The sequence below is a fragment of the Phaenicophaeus curvirostris genome, chromosome 1 (assembly GCF_032191515.1).
Source record: "Phaenicophaeus curvirostris isolate KB17595 chromosome 1, BPBGC_Pcur_1.0, whole genome shotgun sequence".
Taxonomy (NCBI): domain Eukaryota; kingdom Metazoa; phylum Chordata; class Aves; order Cuculiformes; family Cuculidae; genus Phaenicophaeus; species Phaenicophaeus curvirostris.
Genome location: NC_091392.1, coordinates 83,323,061 through 83,349,324, shown reverse-complemented (window position 1 = coordinate 83,349,324; position 26,264 = coordinate 83,323,061). Strand labels below are relative to the sequence as shown.

Here is a 26,264-nt window from a genome sequence, read left to right as displayed (position 1 = left end):
CAGTTCTCACACCCTTTGCCCTGGCTCCCCATTATCTTCAATCCTCTCACCCTGGAACCCCTGATCTCCCCGTCCCTTGCCCTGGCACCCGCAGTTCTCACGCCCTTTGCCCTGGCTCCCCATTATCCTCCATCCTCTCACCCTGGAACCCCTGATCTCCCCGTCCCTTGCCCTGGCACCCGCAGTTCTCACGCCCTTTGCCCTGGCTCCCCATTATCCTCCATCCTCTCACCCTGGAACCCCTGATCTCCCCGTCCCTTGCCCTGGCACCCGCAGTTCTCACGCCCTTTGCCCTGGCTCCCCATTATCCTCCATCCTCTCACCCTGGAACCCCTGATCTCCCTGTCCCTTGCCCTGGCACCCGCAGTTCTCATGCCCTTTGCCCTGGCTCCCCATTATCCTCCATCCTCTCACCCTGGAACCGCCGATCTCCACACGTCCCTTGCCCTGGCACCCCCAGTTATCACGCCCTTTGCCCTGACTCCCCATTATCCTGCATCCTCTCACCCTGGCACCCCCGATCTTCATGTCCCTTGCCCTGGCACCCCCAGTTCTCACGCCCTTTGCCCTGGCACCCCCCAGTTCTCACGCCTCTTGCCCTGGCACCCCATTATCTCCCATCCTTTTGCCCTGGAACTCCCGATCTCCACGCCCCTTGCCCTGGCATCCCCAGTCCTCACACCTTTGCCCTGGCACCCCCCAGTTCTCACGCCTCTTGCGCTGGCACCTCATTATCTTCAATCCTCTCACCCTGGAACCCCCCATCTTCACATCCTCTTGCCCTGGCAACCCTGATCTTCACGTCCTTCACCCTGGCATCCCCCAGTCCTCATGCCCCTTGCCCTAGCACTCCCCAGTTCTCATGCCTCTTGCCCTGGCACCCCATTATCTTCCATCCTTTCGCCCTGGAACCCCCGATCTCCCCGTCCCTTGCCCTGGCACCCCGCAGTTCTCACGCCCTTTGCCCTGGCTCCCCATTATCTCCCATCCTTTCGCCCTGGCACCCCCTTTCCCCCCTGCCCCCCTCGGGTCCTTCCCTTGCGCCCCCTCTCCGCACCTGCCGCCCCCCCCCGTGACGTCATGCTGCAGTGCGGGGCGGGGCCGCGCGCATCGCCGCCGCCGCTGCCCCTGCAGCCCCCGGGCGGGCACCGGCACCGCCACCGGGACCCGAACCGGGACCGGGACCCGACCCCAGCGCCGCCATGGGCGACCCCCGGCCCCGCGCCGCCGCCCTGCTGCCGCTGCTCTGCCTCTGCGCCGCGCTGCCCGCCGGCGCCGCCAACAAAGGTGAGCGGGGCGCGGCAGCCCCTCCGCAGGCACCCGGCTCGCTCCGTCCCTCGCCCGGCGCCGCTCTTTTCTCCCTTCTTCTCTTTCCTTTTAGCATTCCCCGCGCGTCGTGCCTCTGGCCGCCCACTTGTCTTGCGGTTGTTTTCAGTTGTCGCTGTGCAGGTTTAGCTTCCCTTCCCTGTCCCTTCCCTGTCCCTTCCCATTCCCATCCCTATCCTTATCCCTATCCTTATCCCTATCCCTATCCCTATCCCTATCCCTATCCCTATCCCTATCCCTATCCCTTCCCATTTCCATTCCCATCCCTATACCTTCTCATTCCCATCCCTTCCCTGTCCCTGCCCCTGTCCCTGTCCCTGTCGCTGTCCTTATCCCTGTACCTATCCCTATCCCTATCCCTATCCCTATCCCTATCCCTATCCCTATCCCTGTCCCTATCCCTATCCCTATCCCTGTCCCTATCCCTATCCCTATCCCTATCCCTATCCCTTCTCTATCCCTTCCTTTCCCATCCCATCCCTTCCCTGTCCCTTCCTTGTCTCTTCCCTATCCCTTCCCTTCCCATCCCTGTCCCTTCCTTATCCCTTCCCTATCCATCCCTATCCCTTCCCATCTCTACCCCTTCCCATCCCTGTCCCTTCCTTATCCCTTCCCTATCCATCCCTATCCCTTCCCATCTCTACCCCTTCCATTCCCATCCCTATCCCTTCCATTCCCTTCCCATCCCCATCCCCATCCCCATCCCTATCCCCATCCCCATCCCCATCCCCATCCCCATCTCTATCCCTTCCCATCCCTACCCCATCCCTATCCCATCCCTTCCCATCCCTTCCCATCTCTCACAGCCCACAGTGGTCTCCAAAACACGTCCCCCCGTCTCCACCTTCCCATTCCATTTCCTCCATCCAGAATCTGTCAATAGGAATTACTGCATGTGCTAACGATGCAGGTTGCTGGTATTATGTGGTATTTGATGTGCTAAATGTGTATGGAAAACACTCATGCTACAGCTGTGACGTTCTGAATGCAGATGCTCTTTGACCATGCAGAGCAGTGGAGAAGGAGGTAGATTTCTAGATCTGTGGCTGTAGGCACGGGCGCCAGAAATTGGTCCGAGGGGAGCCAGTGCGTCAATAATCTGACAGGGTGGGAGAATCTTGAAAACATGTGAGGGACGCGGGAGTCATCAGGGAACATGGCATCTTAGGGTGTTTTCTGTGCTTCAAAAGAGGCCGGGCGCAGTGCGGAGCTCTGTATGTGCTGACATTGGCAGGGGTATTTATTTGTACTGCTCTGGGGCCAAGGGGCCCAGCGGTGAGGCGAGGCCTCGTAATGCTCTGGATTTTCTCTCTCCTTTGCAAATTTACACTCTGAAACATCTACCCACCTTTGGCAAATTATTTCAGATTTGCAGGAGCTTTCTTGAAGCTGGAAGGAGTCTGTATCCTAAGAATATTCCCAAACTGTTTTTTTTTCCTAATATCCAGGAAGTAATTTCCTGAGAAATCACATTGGTGATTCCCAAGTTGCAGGTGGATGCAGCAAAGGATTTTTCTCTTTACCACCAGCATGTTACCCCAGCAACAGGGCGTATTTGGCATTCGCAGCTATGGATTCCCACCTCGGTGGTGTGGCACATAGACTGGAGCCGTCACGGAGTTGGAATCTGGTGGGGCAAAGGAGGGTTGTTGTGAAACGTGGGCACTTCACACAGGAAGGATTCCACCTGCATACTGAGCAGGATGGATGTTTCTCTGGGTTTCCTACGCGGTGCTTTATGGTCTTAATCGATACGGGGAGGGAGAAATGCCAACCCACGCTCTTCGCCGCGACACCAGGCTGGGGCTGCCCACTTGGTCCTGCTGGCTCATCCCCACTCTGACCTGTCGCCCTCTCTGCTGGCTCACCGCCACGCTCTGGCAGCATCCCCCAGCCCCGATTTGCAGAAGCACTTGGTTGTGAGGGACGCCGTCCCTTTTGAGTCAACACATTGCACCATGCCGATACGGTGTCAGGAGATACTGTGCTGCAGAGCATGAATTCACAAATTGGAAGCAGTGCCCTTGAGGGGATGGGCTCTGTATCCTACTCCCCACCAGCTCTGAGCCATGCTGTGCTCAAAGTATTGCTCAGTTGTAATAAATCTCCGTCTCCAGGGGGCGGGAGAGTGAGGGATTATCTGGGAATGGGGGTTGTAACTAGGCCATGTAATATAATCTCTGAGGCCCATTTGGCAGGGAGTGGGCATGGGGGAGGGTTTTTTAATTTGTAATGATTTTTCTTCTCTCTCCCCTCCTCTTCCCTCCCTTTCCCTCCCCCCCAGCCCTTTATTTCTCCCTTTTCCTGCCCTGAAGCCTGTGCGATAAAGATTAATTTGCTATTTCTGGGCTTGTGACATTTTTCAGAGCCTCCTGCTGGCTGCTGCCTCCATGCCAGGCCTGGCTGGGCTCCAGCCAGTGGGATTAGCAAGGAGGGGACAAGGGAATATGGCGCTCACCATAGAGTGGGGAAGGAAGGAGCAAGGGACTCTTGGAGTAGGTCATTGCATGCATGCGTACGGTGACTGACTGGAAGCGTACCTGGGTACGTGTGTGTAGATCCCAGTCCTTAATCCAGAGGATAAGGAGTGTAAGTGATAATGGCTGCGTGCAAGACTTGCCCCTTGGGGACACCCCAAAGGAAGATGTGTCCTGGATCCTTTAATTGTGGTTTCAGTAAGCTAAAGGATTTAGCATTTGGAATCTGTCTCCAGAATCAAACTACTTCTGCCTGTTGACTTATTTATTTCTTTTAACTGCTCCAGCTTTCCTGGGCACCCAGTTGCCTCTCCACATATTTCTAATAAGACAGTAATGAGGAGGCCAGAAGGAATACACTGCTTCTGATGAGGTCTCCCAAGAGCCATGTAGAGTGGAACTAAAGAAAGATAAATTCCTCCTCCCAGCCTATTTTAGACATATTTTTTTATTTCCAGAGAAGAAGGTAGGGAGGGTTGTTTGTTACCTGTCGCTGCATGATACTCGCTCTTTTCCTACTGAATCTGTCATTGGTGGCTAATACATTCCTGTGCTCATCCCTTACCCCAAATCCACCTCAGCAAACAAGCACAAACCCTGGATTGAAGCTGAGTACCAGGGCATCGTCATGGAGAACGACAACACAGTCCTGCTCAACCCACCGCTATTTGCACTAGACAAAGATGCTCCACTGCGCTATGCAGGTAGGTGGGTAATGTCTCTGGGAAGGGTGGGAGGCAGGGAGAGACCTCTGAAGAGTCAGGGACAGGGTGACATTCATCCCTGTGCTGGATTCTATCTCTCTCCAAGAAACGATTACCTCCAAACCTTGTTCCGGAGGAGGTCCCCAGTGAAATCTAGAGGCAATTTGGGCACAGCTTGGTTTAAGATGCTGTGAGCTATTTTCATTAGGGAGAGAAATTGAGGGTGGAGCGCTGGCTTTTTGACGCAGTTATGCTATTTCCAAAGATCACATGCACAGTTCTGTGAATGCGAGCACTGGAGAAAGCTGGTAGGGCATACTTCAATGGCAGTGCTACATCCCCTCACGGTATGTACAAATCCCTGAAACTACAGATGAGGGATGTATTCCTGGTGCTTGCTTAGGCCATGCCTGGAGCTTCTTCACACGTCCTCCCTCAGCTTTGGGAGAGGAAAAGCGGTCCCTGTGAGCTGAACTTCAGGATTTAGGTGACCTTATCTGCAGTTCTCTGCGGTACTCTGCACATCCTGTGTGGGGGTGGATGAGACATCATGGATCTTCACGCTCTGTCTGTCTGTCTGCAGTATATGGCCTGTTTTACCTCCTCGAGGGATGCAGAAGAGAAATAAGGTGCTCCTGCAGCACTGTGGCTGTGTAGCACTAATAAATGTACCTTGAGCCTTGCAACCTGTAATCTTTCTTGATGCTGGTCAAGACTCCTTGCCGTGGGAGCAGTCTCCAGTAGAGGGCAATCCACACCATTAATAGCTGGAAGAGATGGCAGGAGGAACTCCTAGGGAACCAAAAATTGCTTGAAATGATAGGTGACAGTAACGGAGAAAGGAGGCTGCAAGGAAGGAAGAAAATAAGGGAAAAGGAAGCAAGGGGCCATAATGCGCTCTCCTCAGTTGTTTTCTTTCTCCCCTTTCTTTCTTTCTCCTCTCTCTGTCTTTGTGGGTGCCAGGCGAAATCTGTGGCTTCAGGATCCATGGGGCAGGGGTACCTTTTGAAGCTGTGATTCTGGACAAAGCTACAGGTGAGGGGCTGATCCGGGCCAAGGAACCAGTAGATTGCGAAGCACATAAGGAGCACACGTTCACCATCCAAGCTTATGACTGTGGAGAGGGGCCTGATGGAGCAAATACCAAGAAATCACACAAGTAAGTCCATGCAGTCATTGCTGCATGTTACAAAATGCATTCTGTCCCAGAAATGCAAATGGAAATTGCTGTGAGAATGCTTTCTTTAGCCAGAATTGTTTTCTCTAGCCTTGACACTATAACTCAACATGCTAATAAGACCCAAAGGGAAACGTTCACTCTCTGATTCACAGGAGTGAATACACTAGAAATGAGGGCTGCTCGGCAATTGTGTCTAAGGGTGGGTTTATGTTGCTGCATATAGGCAGGAGGTCTAGATTACATTATAAGCCCTTTTGCTTTTTCTCTGGGGTGGGAAACCATTGTTGCATGTCAACATTGCTGTGTTGAAACCAAGTTTTTTTTCTTTGTCCTTGCTTTTGATGGCTGGAAATCAGACTGGTGCACTTTAGCGAAGTGACTTACACTGAAATTTAGGTGGTGCGTGGATCCAAATCAGTCGATCAGTGCTTATTGATGTGTCTCTACATCAGGGCCACAGTGCACGTTCGAGTAAACGATGTGAATGAGTTCGCCCCTGTTTTTGTGGAAAAGTTGTATCGTGTGGCAGTGACTGAGGGAAAGCTGTATGACCGTATCTTGCGTGTGGAGGCCATTGATGGAGACTGCTCACCACAGTACAGCCAGATCTGCTATTATGAGATCCTGACCCCCAATATTCCCTTTCTGATTGACAATGACGGTAAGAATCCGCACTTACCATGAGCACATCACTCCCCCTTTCCTGCTTTGCTCCCTCTCTGCCAGTCCCATTTGCTGGCAGAGCTGTGCTATTTGAATTTTCTAGCACTGCTGATCTCTCTCTCTCCTGGTGCAGAGAAACAGCAGCCATTTTGTGGGATGCTATAGCTTGTTATAGAGTGACACTGTGTGGGGGGAAATCAACCCCTTTTTGGTTGGTTTTATAGTTGATCAAAAATAAGAGTGATTTCTAGAAGGAACATCTTTGAGGAGACTATCTTTCCTTTCCCTTGATCTCTTTGTTTTGCTAACCAGGGAATATCGAGAACACGGAGAAGCTGCAGTACAGTGGAGATCGTGTCTACAAATTCACAGTGACGGCCTATGACTGTGGAAAGAAGCGGGCTTCTGATGATGCTGAAGTGGAAATTCAGGTGAAACCCACCTGCAAGCCCAGCTGGCAGGGTATGTGCTTTGTTGGACAGTATGAAACCTCTAAACACACTTAGGTCTTCCCTTTGCTTTTGCTGAACTACTGCTCAGTCCTATTCCTTGGAAACATTTATATGTAGACATGCAAATTTGTATGCTCATATATATGCTTATACTGTGGCACCAACCCATCAGTCCCTTCTAATGGGATGCAGCAGACCTCTAAGTCTGTTGCAAAGCCACTGGAAAGCAAATCTAACATTGAAAATTCATTCCTTGGATTACTATGAACTACTATGTATTTGGCAAGGCTGTATTCAGTCTAGATTGGTTTTGGTTCTGCTTATCTTGAGGATCTTTGGGTTTTCTAGTGGTGCTGTGTGCCTACAGCTTCACCTCAGTGTGTATAATTAAGGGGAAATCCAACACACTTAAATATCTGATCTGCCTGATAAGAGAGGTTGACAAGCAAAGGAGTGATACTACACCAGTACTAGCTGTAGATGAGAATTTGGAGTCTTCGTGCTTCTAGGAAGTCTTTCCTTGCCAGCTGCATAAAGTTGACTTTTCAGCGTGGGGAGGGCCAAAAATCTCTCTGTTTCTGGACTAGTCCATAGATGCTACTTGTGTGTGTGCCAAATGTTCTGGCCTTGGGCCCTTGGCAGGACCTAATCCTTCTCACTCTTCTTCTTTAGGCTGGAACAAGAGGATCGAGTACACACCAGGAGCAGGCAGCCTTGCGCTCTTCCCCAGCATTCACCTGGAGACCTGTGATGAGCCCCTGTGGAACATCCAGGCCACAGTGGAGCTGCAGACAAACCACGTGGCCAAGGGCTGTGACCGGGATAACTACTCCGAGAAGTCACTACGCAAACTTTGTGGTGAATTGATGCTTTCCTGGGCTAAAGGCAGCTATGGCACAGCACCCTTCCCCTTCTCCTGGAGGGGTTCATGGTGGTAGCTCTGTGCTTCACACAGTAGAGATGCTGGGGGACACATTCCTCCTATCTGCTGTGGTCAGTGGGGCTGTGAGGAAATGTAACTCACATGCTGCCTTGAGGGGCACTGGGCGCCCTGCCTGTATTTACAAGGGGATCCTTATGCTTTCCTTGCTGGGAAGCCAGAGGTTTCTGTACATTGCTCCATTACATGGAGTTTGTGGGACTTCCCTCAGCATGGATGGAAAAGTCACCATCCTTCTCCAGATAGAACGCCTATAGGCAACTCCTCTCCCTGCGCTCTGGGACATTTCAGAGAGTGCTGTAGCACCCTCATCATCTGTTACCCGGTTCCCAGGCTCCTTATTCTCCTGGGCTGACATTCCTTTCTTGGTAGGTGCTGCCTCAGGAGAGATTGACCTGCTGCCTGTGCCCAGCCCCACGGCGAACTGGACGGCGCAGCTCTCTGTGCACTATAGCCAGGACAGCAGCCTCATCTACTGGTTCAACGGCAGCCAGGCAGCCCAGGTGCCTGTGGTGAACGGGCTGAGTGCCCATGAGGGGCTCAGTGACCACTTCACCCTGTCCGTGTGGATGAAGCACGCCGTGGTGCCGAGCAAAGGCAGGAGAGAAGAGGAGACGGTGATTTGCAGTACAGTGCAGAGCGGTAAGACTCTTTTCTTTCTTCCTGGGGTGGTGACCCTTCTGCCCGCTGTCTCCAGCTGTTAAAAGGGGTTGTCACTGCAGGTGGAAATCTCTGTGTTCCAGGTGGGGACCTGGGCAGGGGTCCCTCCTTAGGACGTGACGTTTTCTGGGAGTAGTCGAGCCCGCTGTGAGCACATGTTGCTGACTGCCAGTTGTGCAGGCTAGCGGGCGCCTCTGGGCTCTGGCTAGCGAGACTGCTCTGAGTTGCGATACATAACTCTCTGTACTTGTCCTTGGCAGAGGAGGGCTACTCGCATTACTCTCTGTCTGTGCATGGCTGCCGGATTGCTTTCCTCTACTGGCCATTGCTGGAAAGTGCGAGGCCTGTGAAGTTTCTCTGGAAGCTTGAGCAGGTCAGGAAGCGTTTGCCTATTCCCCGTGTCCCTCCTCCTTTTGCTCTTCACTGATCTTTTCCTCTGCTGTCTGATATAGGTCTGTGATGATGAATGGCACCACTATGCCCTCAACCTGGAGTTCCCCACTGTCACACTCTATGTGGATGGTGTCTCTTACGACCCTGCCCTCATCCACGACAATGGCCTTATTCACCCCCCTCGGCAGGAACCCTCACTCATGATTGGAGCCTGCTGGACGGGTGAGTGCCCACCATGCTCTTTCTGTATGGGAAACGAGTGGAAGGTGGTCCAGAAGAGATGAAAGAAACACCAGCTAATACTAAAGGATGCAAACACATTGCAGCCATTTTGCCTCCTTGGCATCAAAGCCAGTGTGGATCCTTCCTTCCTTATGGACCAAACCAACACACCTTGATAATAATAGCTCAGGGGCAAGTGTCAATGGCAGCTTTGTTGACAACAGCAGTAGAATATGCAATGGGAAATCATCTCTAAGGCAGAGGAGCATTGAAACTGTACTTCATCCAGACATTGGCCTTTCTATCAAAGCTTTTCACCAGAGAACACTATTTGTGCTACTGGTTGTACTGTTGGGGATTTCTGTGTCTTGAGGGTCTATATGAAGAAAAAAACCTTCTGTAGAGAAATTGGGTTGGAGGGCAAAGATCAGGTTAGGAACATAGTAAAGTGACTACCAGATTAAAACTGGTTCTGTGGAGATGTAAGGCTGCATTTCCCAGGTCTTTCAATTCTCCTGCAAGACTGGAGCAGGACAGAATTGAAGAAATTTGCCTGCTGCTTGCAGAAATTTCCAGTAAGAAACTCCAGCAGAAATTTCTAGCAAGATCAAATCTTTACCGTAGTACTGCTTCTCCATGGTCAGGGGTCTTCCCACAGCTCTGTACTCTCAGTTTGGTACTTTGCAACGAACAACTATTGGTCAGATTGGGATACCCTCCTGGAACCATATGAGTTTCAAAGGGATGTTGAGAACGTGGCTTGTTGCAAACATGGCTATGATGATGTTCCATAAATGGGAATCAGTTAATTCTTAGAATAGATATCGTAGGGAAAGAATAAAAAAAAACAAAAAACCAAAAAAAACCCTATACTTCCTCCCTTTTATCAGTCACTCATCCTACAGCCTCACTATCACCTTTGTGAGAGGAACTCTGCCCTCTTTCATCTGTGATATGCTGTCTGTAGGGTTGAAGGGTGCACTGTCTGGCACAGGATTCTGAAGCTGTTCTTTTGGACTGGCCGATACACACACTCATATAGATACTTGCCTGGCCTTGTAACTGCCCTCTTCCAATGCCTTATTGCTTGTCTGAATGCTCTCCTTTTGCAGAGGAGAAAATCAAAGGAAATGAGAGCTCCACTGATACTGTACAAGGTAGGGAAAAGAAAGAAGATGTTTCTCTTCCCCTTTTCACCACGCATGACTGTCACTTCTTGCATGGTACCTTCCTCATACAGCTCTCCCATTCCTGCCCTGCCTCCTCCCACCACCATGGGAGGAAAGCCCTTATTTGGTAGATTGATCCTTGGGACCTTGGTATCTGTGGAGCATGAAATAGGTCTGATAGAGGACTACAGCCTGCTTTGGGAGATGGAGTATGTTTTTCATGTCGAGAAAGAGTCCTTATGCCTGATTATTAAAGTTGGTCTCTGAAGAACACAAAAACCATTAGAGACATCGGGAGATGTCACCTCATCCCTATCTATCTATGGAACCTATAGTTTCTCTTAAAAGCCCTCACAGGAAGCAGAGTGAAAAGGGGACAAGAAATTGTTTCTATCTGGCATTCAACGGTTTGGCAGAAACTTCTCTATCCTACCCACCGTTCACCACCCTTGTCTTTCTTTTGGTCTGTTTTTCATACTTTTTTCCACCTGGAATTCCAAAAATTATCTCCTTACTTCTGCATCCTCCCTCTTTTTGTTGTCTTTGCTTTTCTGTGTCCCCTGCAACCTTTCTGTCTCTCTCTCTCTACCTCCTTTAACATCTCTATGTCCCTCACTGTTGGTTTTGTTGTCTTCGCTTTTCCATGCCCCATGCAGCCCTCTGTCTCTCTCCATCTCCTTTAACACCTGTATGTCCCTCACACTGTTACTTCTGTTGTCTTTGTTCTCTTCCTCGCCATGTCTCTCACACCCTCCACCTCCCATGTTTCCCTCAGGAGATCCTCTGTCGATCCACCACTACTTCCATGGTTACTTGGCTGGCTTCAGTGTACGCCCTGGTAGCTTGGAGAGCCGAGAGGTTATTGAATGCCTGTATGCCTGCCGTGAGGGGCTTGATTACAGTGACTTCGACAGTCTGGGCAAAGGGATGAAGGTATGCCCATCTGCCCAGCTTGCATGGGTCTCCTCCACTGCCCTACCTGGCCTTGCTTCCCAGGACTTTGCCTGCTCCCCCACCTCAGACAACTCCCCACCTTTCTCCTTTGTGTCTCTTCTAGCCTGCACTCCTGGCATTTGCCAAGGAAACCTGAGTGTTTTCTTCTCTTCCATCTGCAGGTTCATGTGAACCCTTCTCAGTCCCTGCTCACATTGGAAGGTGATGATGTGGAAACCTTCAACCATGCGATCCAGCATGTGGCTTACATGAATTCCCTGCGTTTTGCTACCCCTGGAGTCAGGCCACTCAGGCTTACCACTACTGTCAAGTGAGTAGACAAGGCAGCACCTCTGGCTAAGTTCAGAAAGAGGATTACTTCTCTTTTGACTAAAATTATACTCCTTCACCTTTTATTTTAATTCTGTTGATGGTCTCAACATGAAAATAAATATTAAAGTATCCAGTATCCAAATGGATACTGTAAAACTAGGTCCTGGAGTCCATGCAAGTAGCAGAACGTCTGCCTTCAATCATGGTATTCCAGTCATGTGGGCTGGTTTTCATTTTCTCTGTCATGTGTGGATATGACCTAGTAATTTGGAACTGAGTGATGTCATTCCTACCAAACCTCTTTGTCTTGCTCAGCAGGCTGCAGGGAAGCTTTAGGAAGAGTACCTGAAAAAGGATATTCCTTTCAGGGGCAGTATTGGGCAAGTCATCTTTTGGTGTTGAGGAAAGCTTGGGCCAACTGATACTTTCTACTTCTCTCCTTCAGGTGTTTCAGTGAAGAGTCTTGTGTCTCCATTCCTGATGTGGAAGGTTACGTTGTGGTGCTACAGCCCGATGCCCCTCAGATCCTGTTAACTGGCAATGCCCACTTTGCCCATCCTGCATCAGACTTCGAGGCTTCTGATGGGGTCCCCCTGTTCCCCAACCTCCAGATCACCTGCTCTATTTCTCACCAGGTGGAGGCCAAGAAGGATGAGAACTGGCATGGAACCGGTGAGTGGAGTACAGGGCGAGTTATAAGAGATAAACCGGGAAGACCTGCAAGTGTGCTGCTGACCTGCAGGGGAAGTGGAGTCCCTCATGACACTGAAATAGGAGAAAGTTTGCAAATATAGAAGCAAGGCACGTTGCCTGTCAATATGTAGGCTAATCGGTTCTTATCCCTTTCTGCTCCTCCTTGTACTTTTTCTATCGCCTCAGTTCCTTTGCCTCACTCTCTCCTCCTCCTTTCCCAGGCTGCCCTTTCCTAATCCTTTTTACATTTTATCTACATTTCCCTTTATTGAATCCAGCACTGGATGGATGTGCTGCCCATTACTCTCTCTACTACTACACTCAGTCTCCTCCTGCTTCCTTCTCTCCCATTTTCCGTATTTCTCCCCCTGCCATCTCTTCCTGCATCACTTATTCCTGTGAATTCCCCATTCAGTTTTCTCACACCCTGTAATATCTTGCTCCTCAGTTTCTTTCCATAATCCTCAGGTTACTTCTCTGCGCTCTGTGTTCTACACGTCCTTTCACTTCTTTCATATTTTTTCTGGTAATGGGATTTTTTGCTCATAGTTTTCAGTTTAGCAGCTTTATCTTCCCTCAAACAATGATGAGTTTCTTGACGTAGAGCAGGTTGGTCTGAGCCCTGTTGAAAGCCGTTAGTCATTGAGTGGATTTGCCCTCGTAAAGAAGATCAGATTTCAGCCATGGTAACCAGCAATTGTGAGACAAGGGGAAGATTTCAAAAGCACTCAGGATCTGGGGATGTGTTATAGAGTTGTTCCTAATTTGCACATTGTCATTGTCAACGGAGTTCTTGCAGCCAAGATGTGTTATCATGAATCATGAACACTGATTATAGCATGTTGTTGCAAAATAAAGTCACTTTGTTATGTGCATAAATAATGTCATTAGAACCAGGGGGACTCCTCCAACAAGGAACTAGTCCGACAGTGATTTTGCTCAAGGTCAATGCTATCAAGGAAGCACGTACCAGTCTGAGTAACTCCTACCTTTGCTGGTGCTGACTGGCTTTCTGGCCCTGTCTTCTTCCTATTTGCATCTCAGTGACAGACACAAGAATGTCAGATGAGATTGTGCACAACCTCGATGGCTGCGAGATCTCATTGGTAGGAGATGACTTGGACCCAGAGAGGGAGTATCTGCTTCTGGATGGAGCACTGCTGCAGCAGCGGGGCCTGGAGCTTGTTAATACCTCTGCCTACCTGACCATCACAGGTATGTCCTCTCTTTGGCCATGGCTGTCTAATTATGCCTCTCACTGCCTGTCAGGTATTGCTAGGAGAAGCATTTAACCCAATGTTAGAGAAGCACTGGTGTACTTTGTGAGCCTCTGAAATGTAATCATTTGTTTAACTCCTGGCTTTTGGAAGTCCCAGGCCATTTGCTTAGGGATGTGGCTCCTCCTCCTGCAGACAGCAGGGTGTTTGAGCTCTGACTGAGGCGCCTAGAGCACCTCCTGACTTCTCATTACCCTTGGGTTTGGTTTTCTCAGATGCCAGCAGCATTTTGTCTGACATGACTAGGGGACTGCGCATCCCACAGACTGTGGACTGGTACAACGCTACTATACTCTCCAGAACTTAGCAGTGCTGTTGCTCTTGATTCTTCCTTCCCTTCCATGTCTTAGCAATGCAAGCAGGGATTTAATCAGATCCTTTGCAGCCAGATCCAGCTCTCCTCCCTTCCCAAAATTAATAAACCCAGTGTTGTTTTGGATTCCCCTATTGGTCCCAGTTACTACAGGATTATGATGCCAGATGACTTAGAAGCAGGAGCTTCCTCACTCCATGCCAATTCTCTCTTCTTGTGTCAGGTGTGGAAAGCATTGCAGTTTACGAGGAAATACTACGCCAGGTCTCATATCACATCAACCACGGTGCTGCTCTTTATGAAAGGAAGTTTCACCTGTCGTGCACTGAGATGAATGGACGCTACTCCAGCAATGAGTTTACTGTTGAGGTACAAGGTCAATCATACGCATAACAGGTGGTCATGCGTGCATGGGGAGGACATGGTAGACAGCAATGCACACGATGTAGAATGTATTGCGATGAACACAGGGTCTCTCTCTCTCTCACTCTGGTCTTTCTGCAGGTGAATGTCCTCCACAATATGAACCGAGCTGCTCATCCTAACCATATTCTGAGTTCCCAGCAGTTCATACACCGAGGCCACCATTTACCCCCAGAGCTATCTGGGCATAGCTTGGCAAGCACCCATAACAACCCAAGTATGTACATTATTTTTGTATTTATTCCTTTAGGTCAGGATGATGATTTTCTAATCTCCTGGTAGAACCTATAGCAGAGGATTCCTTTCAGGCTCCCTATACACATCTTACTAAGCTCTCATTATAGTGTCCTGTCCCACTCTTCACTGGCAAATGGACTGCAGCCTGTGTCAAATTGTGTTTTAGAACTTGGTGCAACAGTCCTCCTCTTCCCACGTGTCCTTGCCTTGATGCAGCAGCAGTCTGAAATCTCCACCTGAGAATGTCTAAAAAGAACAACTGTAAGCTGGTGCTGTTTCATTAGTGCACCTTGCAAAGGCACTATGGAGGCTTGGCCAATGTAATTTCAGAAAGAAGCTTCAACAGCAGGAGAGAAACAAAAGAATCAAGACCTGTCACTGCTCTAAAAACCCAGATGGGATTAGTTGGTCATCAGCACAGCAGAAAAATATAGGAGACAGCATCACACAGAGAAGAGGAGGACTCTTGCCCCCCAAACAGAGGACAGAAGAGCCTAAAAGTTAGTCCAGAGATTACATTTGTTGGTTTGTGCTGGCAGCCTTGTGCCACAAGCATGACTGCGGCCTAACTGACTCCACCTAGGCTCTGAAACCTCTAGGACTGTTGTGGAGAACCCTGTATTGGTTTTGGTCCCTTGTCGCAGGGAACATGGAAAGCACCTTTGGTGCCAGCTTTTGGCTCCCAGTAGCCAATCCCAAGCTGGTCCAGTCCTGCAACTGGCACTGAGTCGCTGCAGAGTAAGCCACCAAAAATCAGCCTTTGCCACTGCCTTCCCCAGCAACACCCAATAGCAGCAGCAAAGGCAAAATCGTCCCTGCTCTGCAGAACCACCCAGAACAAATCCATGGAGGGCCTGGATAGGTTTCGCTGGCAGGTGGGCATCTGGAGTATTGACTGGGGCTACAGATACAGAACAAATGCATGGGAGTTAGGCTAAGGGTTTAGATGAATTTCAAGTTTTCTCCTGTGGTGAAGTCAGGCTTTGACTCTAGCATTAATTAGAAGACCACTATAGACCTCACCTCTGCCCTGTATGCAAAGCAGACTTCTTTTGGCTTCCTTCTTTTTCTACTGCCTGCACCCTCTGAAAATCAAACCCTCTGAAAATTGTCCTTGTGCCCTTAAAGGCTGTCCACAGTGCACATCTCTCCCAGGGAAAGGATACAAATGGCCTCTGTGCGACATGTTCTGGTGATTTCTGCAGATGAAGATGTGCAAAGTCCACAGGCTGGGCTGACATCAGAGGATGCCTGGACCTAGGTGTCCTGGCAAACTTTGCAGGCCTCAAGCAAAGACACAGCACCTGAGGGCAGGAACTGCCTGTGCTCAGGGGATTAGAAAAACCAGGATGTGTTCCTGCCTCCACCAAAACCCCGGTCTCTCCCCAGGAACCCCATTTCCTGCAGGTCAGGTTGGAAATGCATGTGTCTGTGACAGGCTCTAAGCACTCCTTTATTTGCTTTCTCTAAAGTGGTCCCCAGTGCTGCCACTGTCATCATTGTGGTGTGTGTGGGCTTCCTGGCACTCATGGTGATCCTTGGCATCCTGCGCATCCACTCCTTGCACCGGCGGGGAGTGGGGCAAGAGGTCCCTGGGGCTGCCGAAGGGGGACACGTGAGCACTGGAGGCAAAGAGAGCGACATGTTCTGGGACGACTCAGCCCTCACTATCATAGTTAACCCCATGGAGGTGAGGAGCAACCTCAGTGGCTGTGGCTGGGCGGGCAGTTGAGTTGCCAGATCCTTCCCCTGACCCCATCTTTCTCCTCCCCAGTCCTACCAGAGCTGCCAGGAGAGGGCAGCTGAAAGCGGTGAGGGCAGAGGTAGCGAGGGCATGGAGGACGAAGATGACAGCACTGACTCAGAGACACCGGACTCCCTGGACAGCAATGACGTGGATGACCGACACATCATTGGCAAAAGCAACGGCTCTCACTGCTACTAGGAGCTTTAAAACACCAGTCCAAGGATCCTCCCAAAACATGTGGCTGGGAGGAGAAGGTGTCTTACTTTTAACTTCTGTTCCCCACCGTGTACACACGCTCTCCTCCCTCATTTGTCATTTCTGCCTCCCATGTTCCTTCATCTTCTGCCATTCTCATTGTGGACATTCCCTGCATTGGTGATTCCCCCCCGTGTGGCTCTGAAGAAACGTGTTGGGGCACTTGCACATGACCGTGGCACGCTTCAAAACTATGACGACAAAGGAGGGGCTTGGAAAGAACAGAAATTTGGAAGGAGGAGCCAGCCATAGGGCTCAGAGGGGGGTTTCTCATAACCCCTCCCCAGATATTATATATATATTGTATATTTTTTCAATGTTGTCGTTTAAGGTTTATTCTCGTTTCATGCAAAAAAACCACCACTGCAGCTTGTGTCGCTTTGTAAAATTGTCGATACTCCTGAACTAAATGAATGAAGGCAAGAAGGATGAGGAAACAAAGTGGATTTTAAAATAAATGGATTTCAAATAAAACAGTCAGGGCTTCTGCCGTTTCTCAGTACAAGCAGGGAAAGAAACAGTCAGTGTAGCCTCTAGTGTGAGACTGGAGATTGCCCAGTTTTTACTGAAATTACTGCCTTATCTCAGGGAAGGGCTACAATTTTTAGGGTATGTGTTGGAACAAGAAAAACACATCACCCTTGACCCTACCTGTAACCTTTCTGACAGTCAAAATACAAAACGTTCCTCAGGACACAGGACTAGAAACCCACAGAGACATAAGGCATCCTAGCCTGTCGCAGGCAAATGTGACTCATTCTTGATTACATAAAAAAACAAGTCTTCTTTTTTCCATACGCTTCATATATCATCAGTAGAAACAGGCCAAGTCCTCAGCTTCATCCACCTTTTCACCTGCTCCACTTGCCTTACTAGCATAGAAGAGCATTTTTTCACACCAGGAGTTCCAATTTGGAGCAGAACAGCCCAGCATTTCTGAGGGAAGGAGGTGCCCTCTTTCTGTTGGGAATGGAGGGGTTGTAAACAACAGATATTAGCAAAGCGTGGTTATGAGCCCAGTCGCAGGAGTTGTGAGGGTAACGCTTCATAGGAGGTTGTGCTTCTTCCTGTGACCGATTTGGTCTGATTAGTCAAGACGCTGCAAGAAGAAAAGAGAGGTGTCAGGCAGCTGACAACCCCAAGGCAATGGCTGCAACGTGTCAAGGACTCAAAGGAAGATTCTGCAACAGGACATTTGCTGGCAGCCAAGGCTGAAAACCTCCTTAGAGGCAGAAAGGTAGCACAGCAGGTGAGAGTGCCCTCCAAGGGTACGTGTCAGCACAAGATCTCTGCTTGCTGCAGTTTTTTCAGTCTCAGTTCTGGCCTGTCTTCTTGTCCAACTGTGCACACACTACGACTGTTACTGTGTCCCAGAGAAATTAATATGCTGAGGCTGTCTAAGGTACTCTTATGCTTTCTTCTTTGTCTCCTTCCCTGTAAGTTCCATGCCCTTGTTTCGTACAGGGAGCTTCCAGCAGGCACTGTCAAACCAGTGCCCTGACATCTTGAAGCACTGGAATAATACAAGTCTCCAGAAAGAAGAAAGGCTACATTGTGCACACTGGAACCAAGAACCTTGCACAAAATAGTCTTATGTTCCAAGAATGCCATGCCTGGCCCAGTTCTGATATGAGATAAAAAGCACCACTTCTCAGAGCATGCGAAAAGACCAAGTCTCAGGACCACGAGGTCCCTGTATCTCTACAGCAGTCTCGGTCAGCCAGGTGCTTACAAGGTGGAAGAGGCCAAATGTACGATGAGTTCATAGGTAGCCATCATGATAGCTGCGTTTGGAATCTGACGGATCAAGTGAGCCAGGAGCCCTCGGTACAAAGCCAAGGGGCCCTCTTCATGGACCACAAGCTGCAGAGTCTGTATAAAGGAACGGTATCGTGACCCTTCTTCTCGCAACCGTGTGCGAATGACCTCTGGAGACACACAAAGGGAAGTAAGATTAGCAGATTGATGCTATGGGTGTGACAACTCTCTTCCACTGAGGGGGACAGAAGCAAGGAGAGTGAACCTACTCACCATGTGGATATGCGATGCAAGAAGCACACGTTTTGGAGACAGCAGCAGCTCCCATTAGTCCAAAGAAGTCATAGCTGTTTGGTGAAAGTGTGAGCGGAGGGGAAATGGAATGACGGCTGCTCCTCAGCTTCTGTTTCAGTGATTCATAGATGACAAAATGTATGATGGTCTCTGACACTCCAGCATAGGAGGCAGTGACACCGCGGTAAAATCCACGAAGGCCTTCAGTGCGGTACACATGGACGGCACATTGGAAAGCATTGTTGGCCATCTCCCCCTTCACCCTGTAACAAGGAGGGAGGGTTAGAAAGGCAGACTGCTCCACTGACTTAAAATGTTGTTGGGAAAACAACTGATTGACTTCCCCAGCATGCCTTGCAGACCGATGCTCTGATTGCAGACCGATGCTCTGATGGCAAGTTGCAGACCCCTAACCAACCTAAACCAGTCCTGATTTGACATGCAGTGGCTCTGGGTTGTTGGCCTTACCTGGCTTCCAGCTGCATCCTGGTTTTCACTAACCAGATAGGGTTGGTGAGTGTGGCACAGGTAATGCCTAGAAAAGAGAAAGACTGTGTGAGCACTAGGATCACATTGACAGTTTGTGAGGAAGTGCGAGTCTATCAGCTCTAAATTCTTCTTGGCACGCTGCAGGCATTTGCAGCTTCAGAATGACCTCGAGCTCCCACAGAAGACACTTCAGGGCAGACTATTTGATTCTCCTCCTCCTTTATTCCAGCCTTTGTCTAGTGGTGGCAATTAGATCCTCTGCCTCCAACATAACATTATTACAGGCCCTGGTGTTACAAAGAGGTGGGAAACAATGGACTAAACTTGTAGGAGTAGAAGATTTTGTTAGAGAACTGGACTATATCAAGAGAAATGATCCTGTGAGTGGTCTAAATTGCATAGTGCCTTTTCCCTCTCACAGCTGAATGGAGTTCTTTTCCTGATAGCAGCTGAAGGGTTAAAGACTTCAAGAGCTGAGCCCAAGAAGAATGGTGATAAAACTCTTTTGGTTACTCAAAGAACTCACAGCTCCAGGTGGGGAGGGATAAAACTTCAGAAGAGAGCAGCGCTGACAGGAGCAACGATGGAGAAGGAACGAAACCCATTTACACACAGACAGGAGGACTCCTTAGCTCTGATGCGAGACAGAAGAGGCTTACCTGCACAGGCTGCCGACAGCATGTGTACTTTCTTAGACTCCGGTAGAAGGACATCATTGAGCCTTTCCTTAGCACCAGAATAGGTAGCAAAATATATAGCACTGGTTGGAAAGAAATACGGATTAGGTTACAACTCATCTACAGGGAACAGGAACAGCATTGCCGTAGGGCGTCACTCCAACTGTTCTTACTCCCAACACAGATTTGCGATATCAGATACCATCTATACTAGGTCCACAGCAATCATCTTATCTTATCTTACAACTATGATTGGAAGTTCCAAAAAGTGTCTGTGTGAAGGGGTCCTGTAGCACAACGGGCACAGGGCCCAGACTGCTTTCAGAACATGAAGCAATAGCTGTCACAGAAGTCATAGAATCATTGAGTCATTTAGGTTGGAAAAGACCTTTAGTATCATTGAGTTCAGCTCTAAGCCTAACACTGCCAACGAAGTCCACCAGTAAACCACGTCCCTAAGTTCCACATCTACATGTCTTTTAAATAGCTCTAGGGATGGTGATACAACCATTTCCCCAGGCAGCCAGTTGAATACAGTGCTTGATAACCCTTTGAAGGGTTAGCATAAGCTATCCTCAGGATGCAGTACTCACCGGGAAGGAGCAACCCCAACAAGGTTTGGCCCCAGACCTCGGAACAGGGATCGCATGCCTTCCTTCTCAAGGATGTCCCTATGGAAGGAAATGAACAGAGAAATCAGAATAACTAAGCTGAAGCTCTCCTGTTCCTTTTCCTCCTTCATTCTTCAGTACTTCTTGTAGCATCCTCTCCTTGCCTCCAGTGTTATCTTTTTTCTGCCCTACTTTCACTTTTTGTGTAGCCCTTTCTCCTCTCTCTTTCCATCATTGCTTCCTCTACTTGCTGACACAATGACTCTGGGTCTGATCAAGTCACTAGTTGAGAAATTCCACACAGTCCCAAAAGCTGCCTTGCAGGCTCTGAGTTCAGAGCACACTTCAGCTGTGAGAAGCAGATGTACCCGTGCTCTGATGAAACTTCTCACCAACTTCCGGAGCCTCAGCTCAAATGCTGCTTCCATCTCTCCCTCTCCCTGCATCTGATGGCCAAACCTTCACCTCCATGGTGCTAACATGCATGCTGTCCTATCCTACTCACTTCAGTAACCTGAGCACTCCAGGAGATGGTGGGGTAGAGTTCATCAGCTTCACACTCATTGCTGACATCTGCATCTCTGAGAGGCACAGAGGCCGCAGCGTCAACTGGGATGACTGTAGACGTGTCTTCACCACTTCCAGGGGACAGGTCAGGATGGCTCCAGCTGTGCCACCACATCTAGGGCATAAAAACACATGTAAGAATGAGTCCTGTGCAGGAACAGGGCAATAATTCTGACCCTGCTCATCCACAGTCTCCCCCCTCAGGGAGAGAAGGTTAGGTCCCCTAGCCTGCGTCACACATGACCTCCTGCTCTGACACTGATTAACGTAATCATCGTTTAACTTGGGACATCTCCTGGCAGCCTCATTCTGAAACCACACTCGGTATTTGAGACAAACAGTCCCAAGTCCAGAGGGATTCAGCAGTCCCTCTGCTCAAAGCTGCTGATCTTTGCATTCAGAATTTCCCAGAGTAAATACTTCTGCTGCCCAACCTCATTGCAATGCTTTCTGCTGACATCACCAGCACCGCTCCTCACACCTCCTCAGAGCAGCACTGGCTCAGAAAGTGGCAGCACAAAACTCTCTGACCCCTCAGCCCACCTGTGTCTTCAACCCATAAGCCATTCAGCCCCACATTTGCAAGGCCCTGTGAGCAAGATCTGTATTTTCTGCCAACAGCCAGGCTCACTCCCAGCCTCACTTGTTTAATGAAAGAGGGCCCCGACCTTCAGCAGACAGAAGCTATTTTTGGAACTAACGAACTGAAAGGATACGTATCCCCTTTTTCCCTTTGCCCCTCCAAGGGACAGGTCAGAATCAGAGAACCAATACGTTCCATTCTCAGCTTCTGCCTCTTCAGATCCTTTGCCTAACAACTCCATTCTTCTAGAGGATACTCAGCATCTGAAAGACTGTTCTAAGGTGGATTTGCATGGAACAGCCGTGCAAGAGGCTTTAAAGAACAGACACATGTTCATGTCCACTATAGCCAAACTCACTTGGTTTCACAAGAGATGGAAGCATAAAAAAAGCCCCAAGGGAAAAAAAAGCCAACCAAAGAACTGTAGGATATCAGGGAAGAATCAAGTATCTCAACAGAATTACAAGTGATGATGGTACAGACAGCAAATGGCTACAGTTCTGATGAATTGTGAAGCAGTCCATACAGCCCAGCACACATATATGTGGCTCTTGCAGCCTTTGCTCCTAGGGCTTCAATTATTATTGCCGGCAGCAAAAAAAGAAAGAGAAAGAAAAGAAGAGGGCCAGATGCCTATTTCAACGAAGATTGAGAGATGAAGATCTGCAAGCTAGAAGGTTGTGTAGCTAATGATGCCAGCAGACAGCAGCTAGTTATGCTACTCCATTACACACATGCTGCTTTGTCAAGCCCTTTGCAGATCTATGTAGTGATGAGCTGCTGATCAGGAGATCAGCAGCAATTTCCCTCAAGAGACAGGATGAGTGTTCAGAGTCTGGGATCAGGTGGAACATAACCAAAGGACTTAGCTCAAGCTCACAAGCCAACACAAAACAAAACAGTAAAAATCATGGCCCAGGGTGTCAGCATGAAGAAGCTGAGAAGCATCAACACCAAGACTGCCTACTTAATAGTCTGGAGTCATATGAGGCAGGGCCTCCTTTTACAGAGGCCATGTTCATTCTTCCCATGTAGATTATATTCATTTAGGGGTCCAGCAGTCCTGTTCTTTACCATAGTTTCTACTAATTTGCCTGATACAGGTTCCAGAGTCACAGTCTTTTTGGTTTTTTGATGAGAAGTGTAGCTTCCAGCTCAGGAGAAGACTGAGTACAGTGGTGAGAGGTCACAATGTCTAAGAAGTCTGAATAGAGCAGTTTTGACTACTTATCTAAAAGTTGAGCAAATACTACAACAGGACATCACTTAGAAAAGTAATTACTTGGTATTCTAAAGCTTTTTATCTCTAACAGTGCCTAAGGAGGCATAACACTATGTAATGTTTTCCTAATACCTCATTTTTTCAAGAAGCCTCTGCATGAGCATGGTGAGGGTATGAACTTGAACTCATGCCTCCAGTATGTATAAAAATTTCCTGAGCTCACATTCCTCATGCTTCTGACATGTACACATAATAGAAAATCATTTTAAAAGCAGCCATAAGAGTTAAATAAGTTGTTGCTCTTTAGCATGATGGTCATTTAAGCGGCAGTAAGAGAGCTGGAGGCTATGAGAACTCATCTGGAGCATTGTGTCCAGTTCTGGAATCCTCAACATAGGAAGGATATGGAGCTGTTGGAACGGGTCCAGAGCAGGGCTACAAAGGTGATCCCAGTGCTGGAGCACCTCCCCTACAAGGACAGGCTCAGAGAGTTGGGGTTGTTCAGCCTGGAGAAGAGAAGGCTCCAAGGAGATCTTACAGCGACCTTCCAGTACCTGAAGGGGCTGCAGGAGAGCTGGGGAGGGGCTGTTTACAAAAGCTTGTAGTGATAGTATGAAGGGGAACGTGTATAAACTGGAGAGGGGCACATTTAGAGTAGGCATAAGGAGGAATTTCTTCACCATGAGAGTGGTGAGGCCTTGGCACAGGTTGCCCAGGGAAGCTGTGGCTGCCCCATCCCTGGAGGTGTTCAAGGCCAGGTCTAGTGGGAGGTGTCCCTGCCTATGGTAAGGGGTTTTGAACTGAATGATCTTTAAGGTCCCTTCCAACCCAAACTATTCTATATCCAGCAACAGCTGGATTCACAAAAGCAAACTACAAAGATGTAATACACTTTGGTAACTCATAAATTCACATTTAGAGCCTTAGCACTCTGTCTACAGCATGGATTAAATGGATTAAAATCAGACCACAAGTAGAGGAAATACTCTACTTCAGAACACTCTCCCAGCTTCCTGAAATTTTCAGCTCAAGGATTTCTTTCAGCAGAAATGTTGCATTGAATTTAACAGCTTCCAACATATTCTTTTTTTCATTAATCTTTTTAAAAACGCTTTCTGGACTCATAAGAAGCTTTTACCCTCTAATATCCTGTGGCCAGCGGTCTCACAGTTTAACTGTGCACTGTGAAAGATCTATGCTCTTGCATTAGTTTCAAACAAGCCTTTCACAAGTTTCATGTGATGGTCACCAGTTTCAGTACCAGAAGATCGAGTGAACAGCTGTTCTTTAATCGATGAGACCTGTTACGTTAAGTAAAACAATAATATTAACTATATACTGCAGCAATAATCTGAACTTCTTATTCATCTTAATCATCTCTTGGTGTTTAACTAATTGCAATTGAAGGATTATTGTTTAATGGACAGGGACAGGATACAGACAGACCAAGTTCCCATGCTCTCATAGTTTTCAAGGAACCAAACTGGAAAATGAGGATGAGAAAAAATGAAGAAAGCTAAGAAATATTAAATAATACATTGAGAAAGGCTAAGATGCACTAACTATATATGTCAAAATATAAATGAAAAAAAAAAGAACAGTGTACAGAAAATAACGCTAGGAACAGAGAAGGCAAGTATTACATAAGCAGGGATCGACACAGCACAACTGCATTAGCTGCAGAAAACTAGAAGTGTACTAAATAAGAGCAATTAAATGATGTGCCTTATTGCACATGCATACCTCACTGTCATACGGTCTCCAACAGGCTGGTGGAATTAGGCAAGGGATTAGGTGGCTGTCTAAGCAAGGGAGTTCTGTAGCTACTCAGAAAGCCCAGAGGACCAGGGTATCTTCTGCTTTAGGACATCGTAAACTTACAGATCATTGTTTTGAGGCTTAAATAATAGATGGTTCTTCTAGAGAGGAGAGGCAAAAGGCAGAGAGAAAAGGGACATGAGAGGGAAAGGACTTGCTCAAGGGCACACTGGAAATCCAAAGGCACTGCTGGGACCCAACACCTGACTTGCCAGAACCAGCTGCTCTATTTAAAGCCAGAGAAGCCATGCAGGAACCTCAGCTACACTGTGACAGAGTGCTGGCTGCTCTCCCAAAGACAAAGACGCTCCACTCTTCGCTTCGCTGCAGGGGCCTCACAGTGCCTCTCACTCCCCTGTTGAGCATCCCACTTCTCTTGCCCCCCCAGCCCTGGTAACATGGGCTGGATGAAGCACCAGATAAAGGCCCCCTTGACTCATGGGGTGGCTTCCCTTCTCCCCAGAGAAGGCTGCAGAGCCACACATCCACTCTGGCTGTGCCACATCAATGCGCCTGCACTTGAACGCAGGAAAGTGCAGGTGAGGGCTATGGGGCATGAACATCAGCTGGCGCTGAAAATGCCAACAAATAAACTCCCCAAGCCTCATTTTGGAGTTTTAGAAAGGAAGCACCCTTTACCAGACCTGGGCATCACAAGGAGTGATCTCCATCATAGAATCATAGAATCATTAGGTTGGAAAAGACCTCTTAGATCATCGAGCCCAACCATTCCTATCTGCCACTAAACCATGCCCTGAGCATCTCATCTGCCCATTTTTTAAACCCCTCCAGGGAAGGTGACTCAATCACCTCCCTGGGCAGCCTCTGCCAGTGCCCAATGACCCTTTCTGTGAAAATTTTTTCCTCATGTTCAGTCTGAACCTCCCCTCACAGAGCTTGAGGCCATTCCCTCTTGTCCTGTCCCCTGTCACTTGGGAGAAGAGGCCAGCTCCCTCCTCTCCACAACCTCCTTTCAAGTAGTTATAGAGAGCAATAAGGTCTCCCCTCAGCCTCCTCTTCTCCAGGCTAAACAACCCCAGCTCTCTCAGCTGCTGCTTGTCCTCCAGCCCTTCTCTTCTTGCTCTTCTCTGGACTCGCTCCAGAGCCTCAACATCCTTCTTGTGGTGAGGGGCCCAGGACTGAACACAGTATTCCAGGAGCGGTCTCACCAGTGCTGAGTCCAGAAGCAGAATAACCTCCCTGGACCTGCTGGTCACACCGTTTCTGATACAAGATGCAGCGAGACAAGCGCTGGGATAGAACAGACATGCACATGGACAGATTGCCCTAGAAGCCTTACGCGTGTTCTATCACTTTCCAAGGACTCATTTTAATGTAATTATGGGCTTCACAACAGCCAAATCTCTTGCCCATTTGTAGCTCTGGAGCCAGCTCTCCCCGACCTTGCGTGTGAGGCAGGGAAAGGCTGCGAGCAGGGACTGCAGGGGGAGAGACACCTGTTCAGCACAGATCACACCGAGCACAAGGCGCTGTCAGCTCCCGAGGAGGAGCAGCGCCTGGAGAAACCCTGCAGGAAAGAAAACGCGCTCTGTCTGACTTTCAAAAAAACCCCAAAACACTCAGGTGAAACCGAACTCCAGCCACTCACCCTCCGGCGAGCAGGTGGAGAAGCGAGCCCAGCTCCGCCATCGCCGCCGCTCCCGGACCGCGCGGAGCCCCGGGAGGCGGCGGGAAAGGGGCGGGAGGGGGCGGCACCGCGGGGCTCCGACACCGCCCCCGCCGGGAGGCTCGGGTGGGGGTGGGACCTCTCTGCCCATGGGCTTTGCGCTCCCCGTTGCCTCGGTGCCCAGGCGTTCCTGACTGTCATCCTCACTCATTTGAGAAACA

General features: G+C 49.1%; 2 protein-coding genes across 4 annotated transcripts; one reads left to right on the top strand and one right to left on the bottom strand.

Annotated features, from left to right (window-relative positions):
- Positions 1-1,178: 1,178 nt before the first annotated feature.
- On the top strand, positions 1,179-16,871 carry CLSTN3 (calsyntenin 3). Of its 3 annotated transcripts, none has more exons than XM_069865782.1 (18): positions 1,179-1,287; positions 4,385-4,507; positions 5,471-5,666; positions 6,140-6,348; positions 6,663-6,812; positions 7,475-7,660; positions 8,115-8,384; positions 8,663-8,775; positions 8,855-9,017; positions 10,130-10,174; positions 10,962-11,119; positions 11,302-11,450; positions 11,898-12,124; positions 13,190-13,360; positions 13,959-14,104; positions 14,240-14,375; positions 15,868-16,085; positions 16,170-16,871. In XM_069865782.1, exons 1-18 carry the CDS (start codon positions 1,203-1,205, stop codon positions 16,338-16,340), a joined length of 2,916 nt encoding a protein of 971 aa, XP_069721883.1. In that variant the 5' UTR covers positions 1,179-1,202; the 3' UTR covers positions 16,341-16,871. The 3 variants fall into 3 exon arrangements, with proteins under 3 accessions (XP_069721883.1, XP_069721893.1, XP_069721901.1); XM_069865800.1 differs by lacking the exon at positions 1,179-1,287 and adding an exon at positions 2,316-2,352; XM_069865792.1 differs by lacking the exon at positions 10,130-10,174.
- Positions 16,846-26,103, bottom strand: LOC138725295 (solute carrier family 25 member 36-like). Its single transcript, XM_069866084.1, has 7 exons — positions 26,026-26,103; positions 20,732-20,908; positions 20,209-20,286; positions 19,598-19,698; positions 18,918-18,984; positions 18,429-18,712; positions 16,846-18,325 (listed from the first exon to the last, which is right to left on the bottom strand). The coding sequence occupies exons 1-7, from the start codon at positions 26,064-26,066 to the stop codon at positions 18,126-18,128; spliced, it is 948 nt and encodes a 315-aa protein (XP_069722185.1). The 5' UTR covers positions 26,067-26,103; the 3' UTR covers positions 16,846-18,125.
- Between the last annotated feature and the right edge of the window lie 161 nt (positions 26,104-26,264).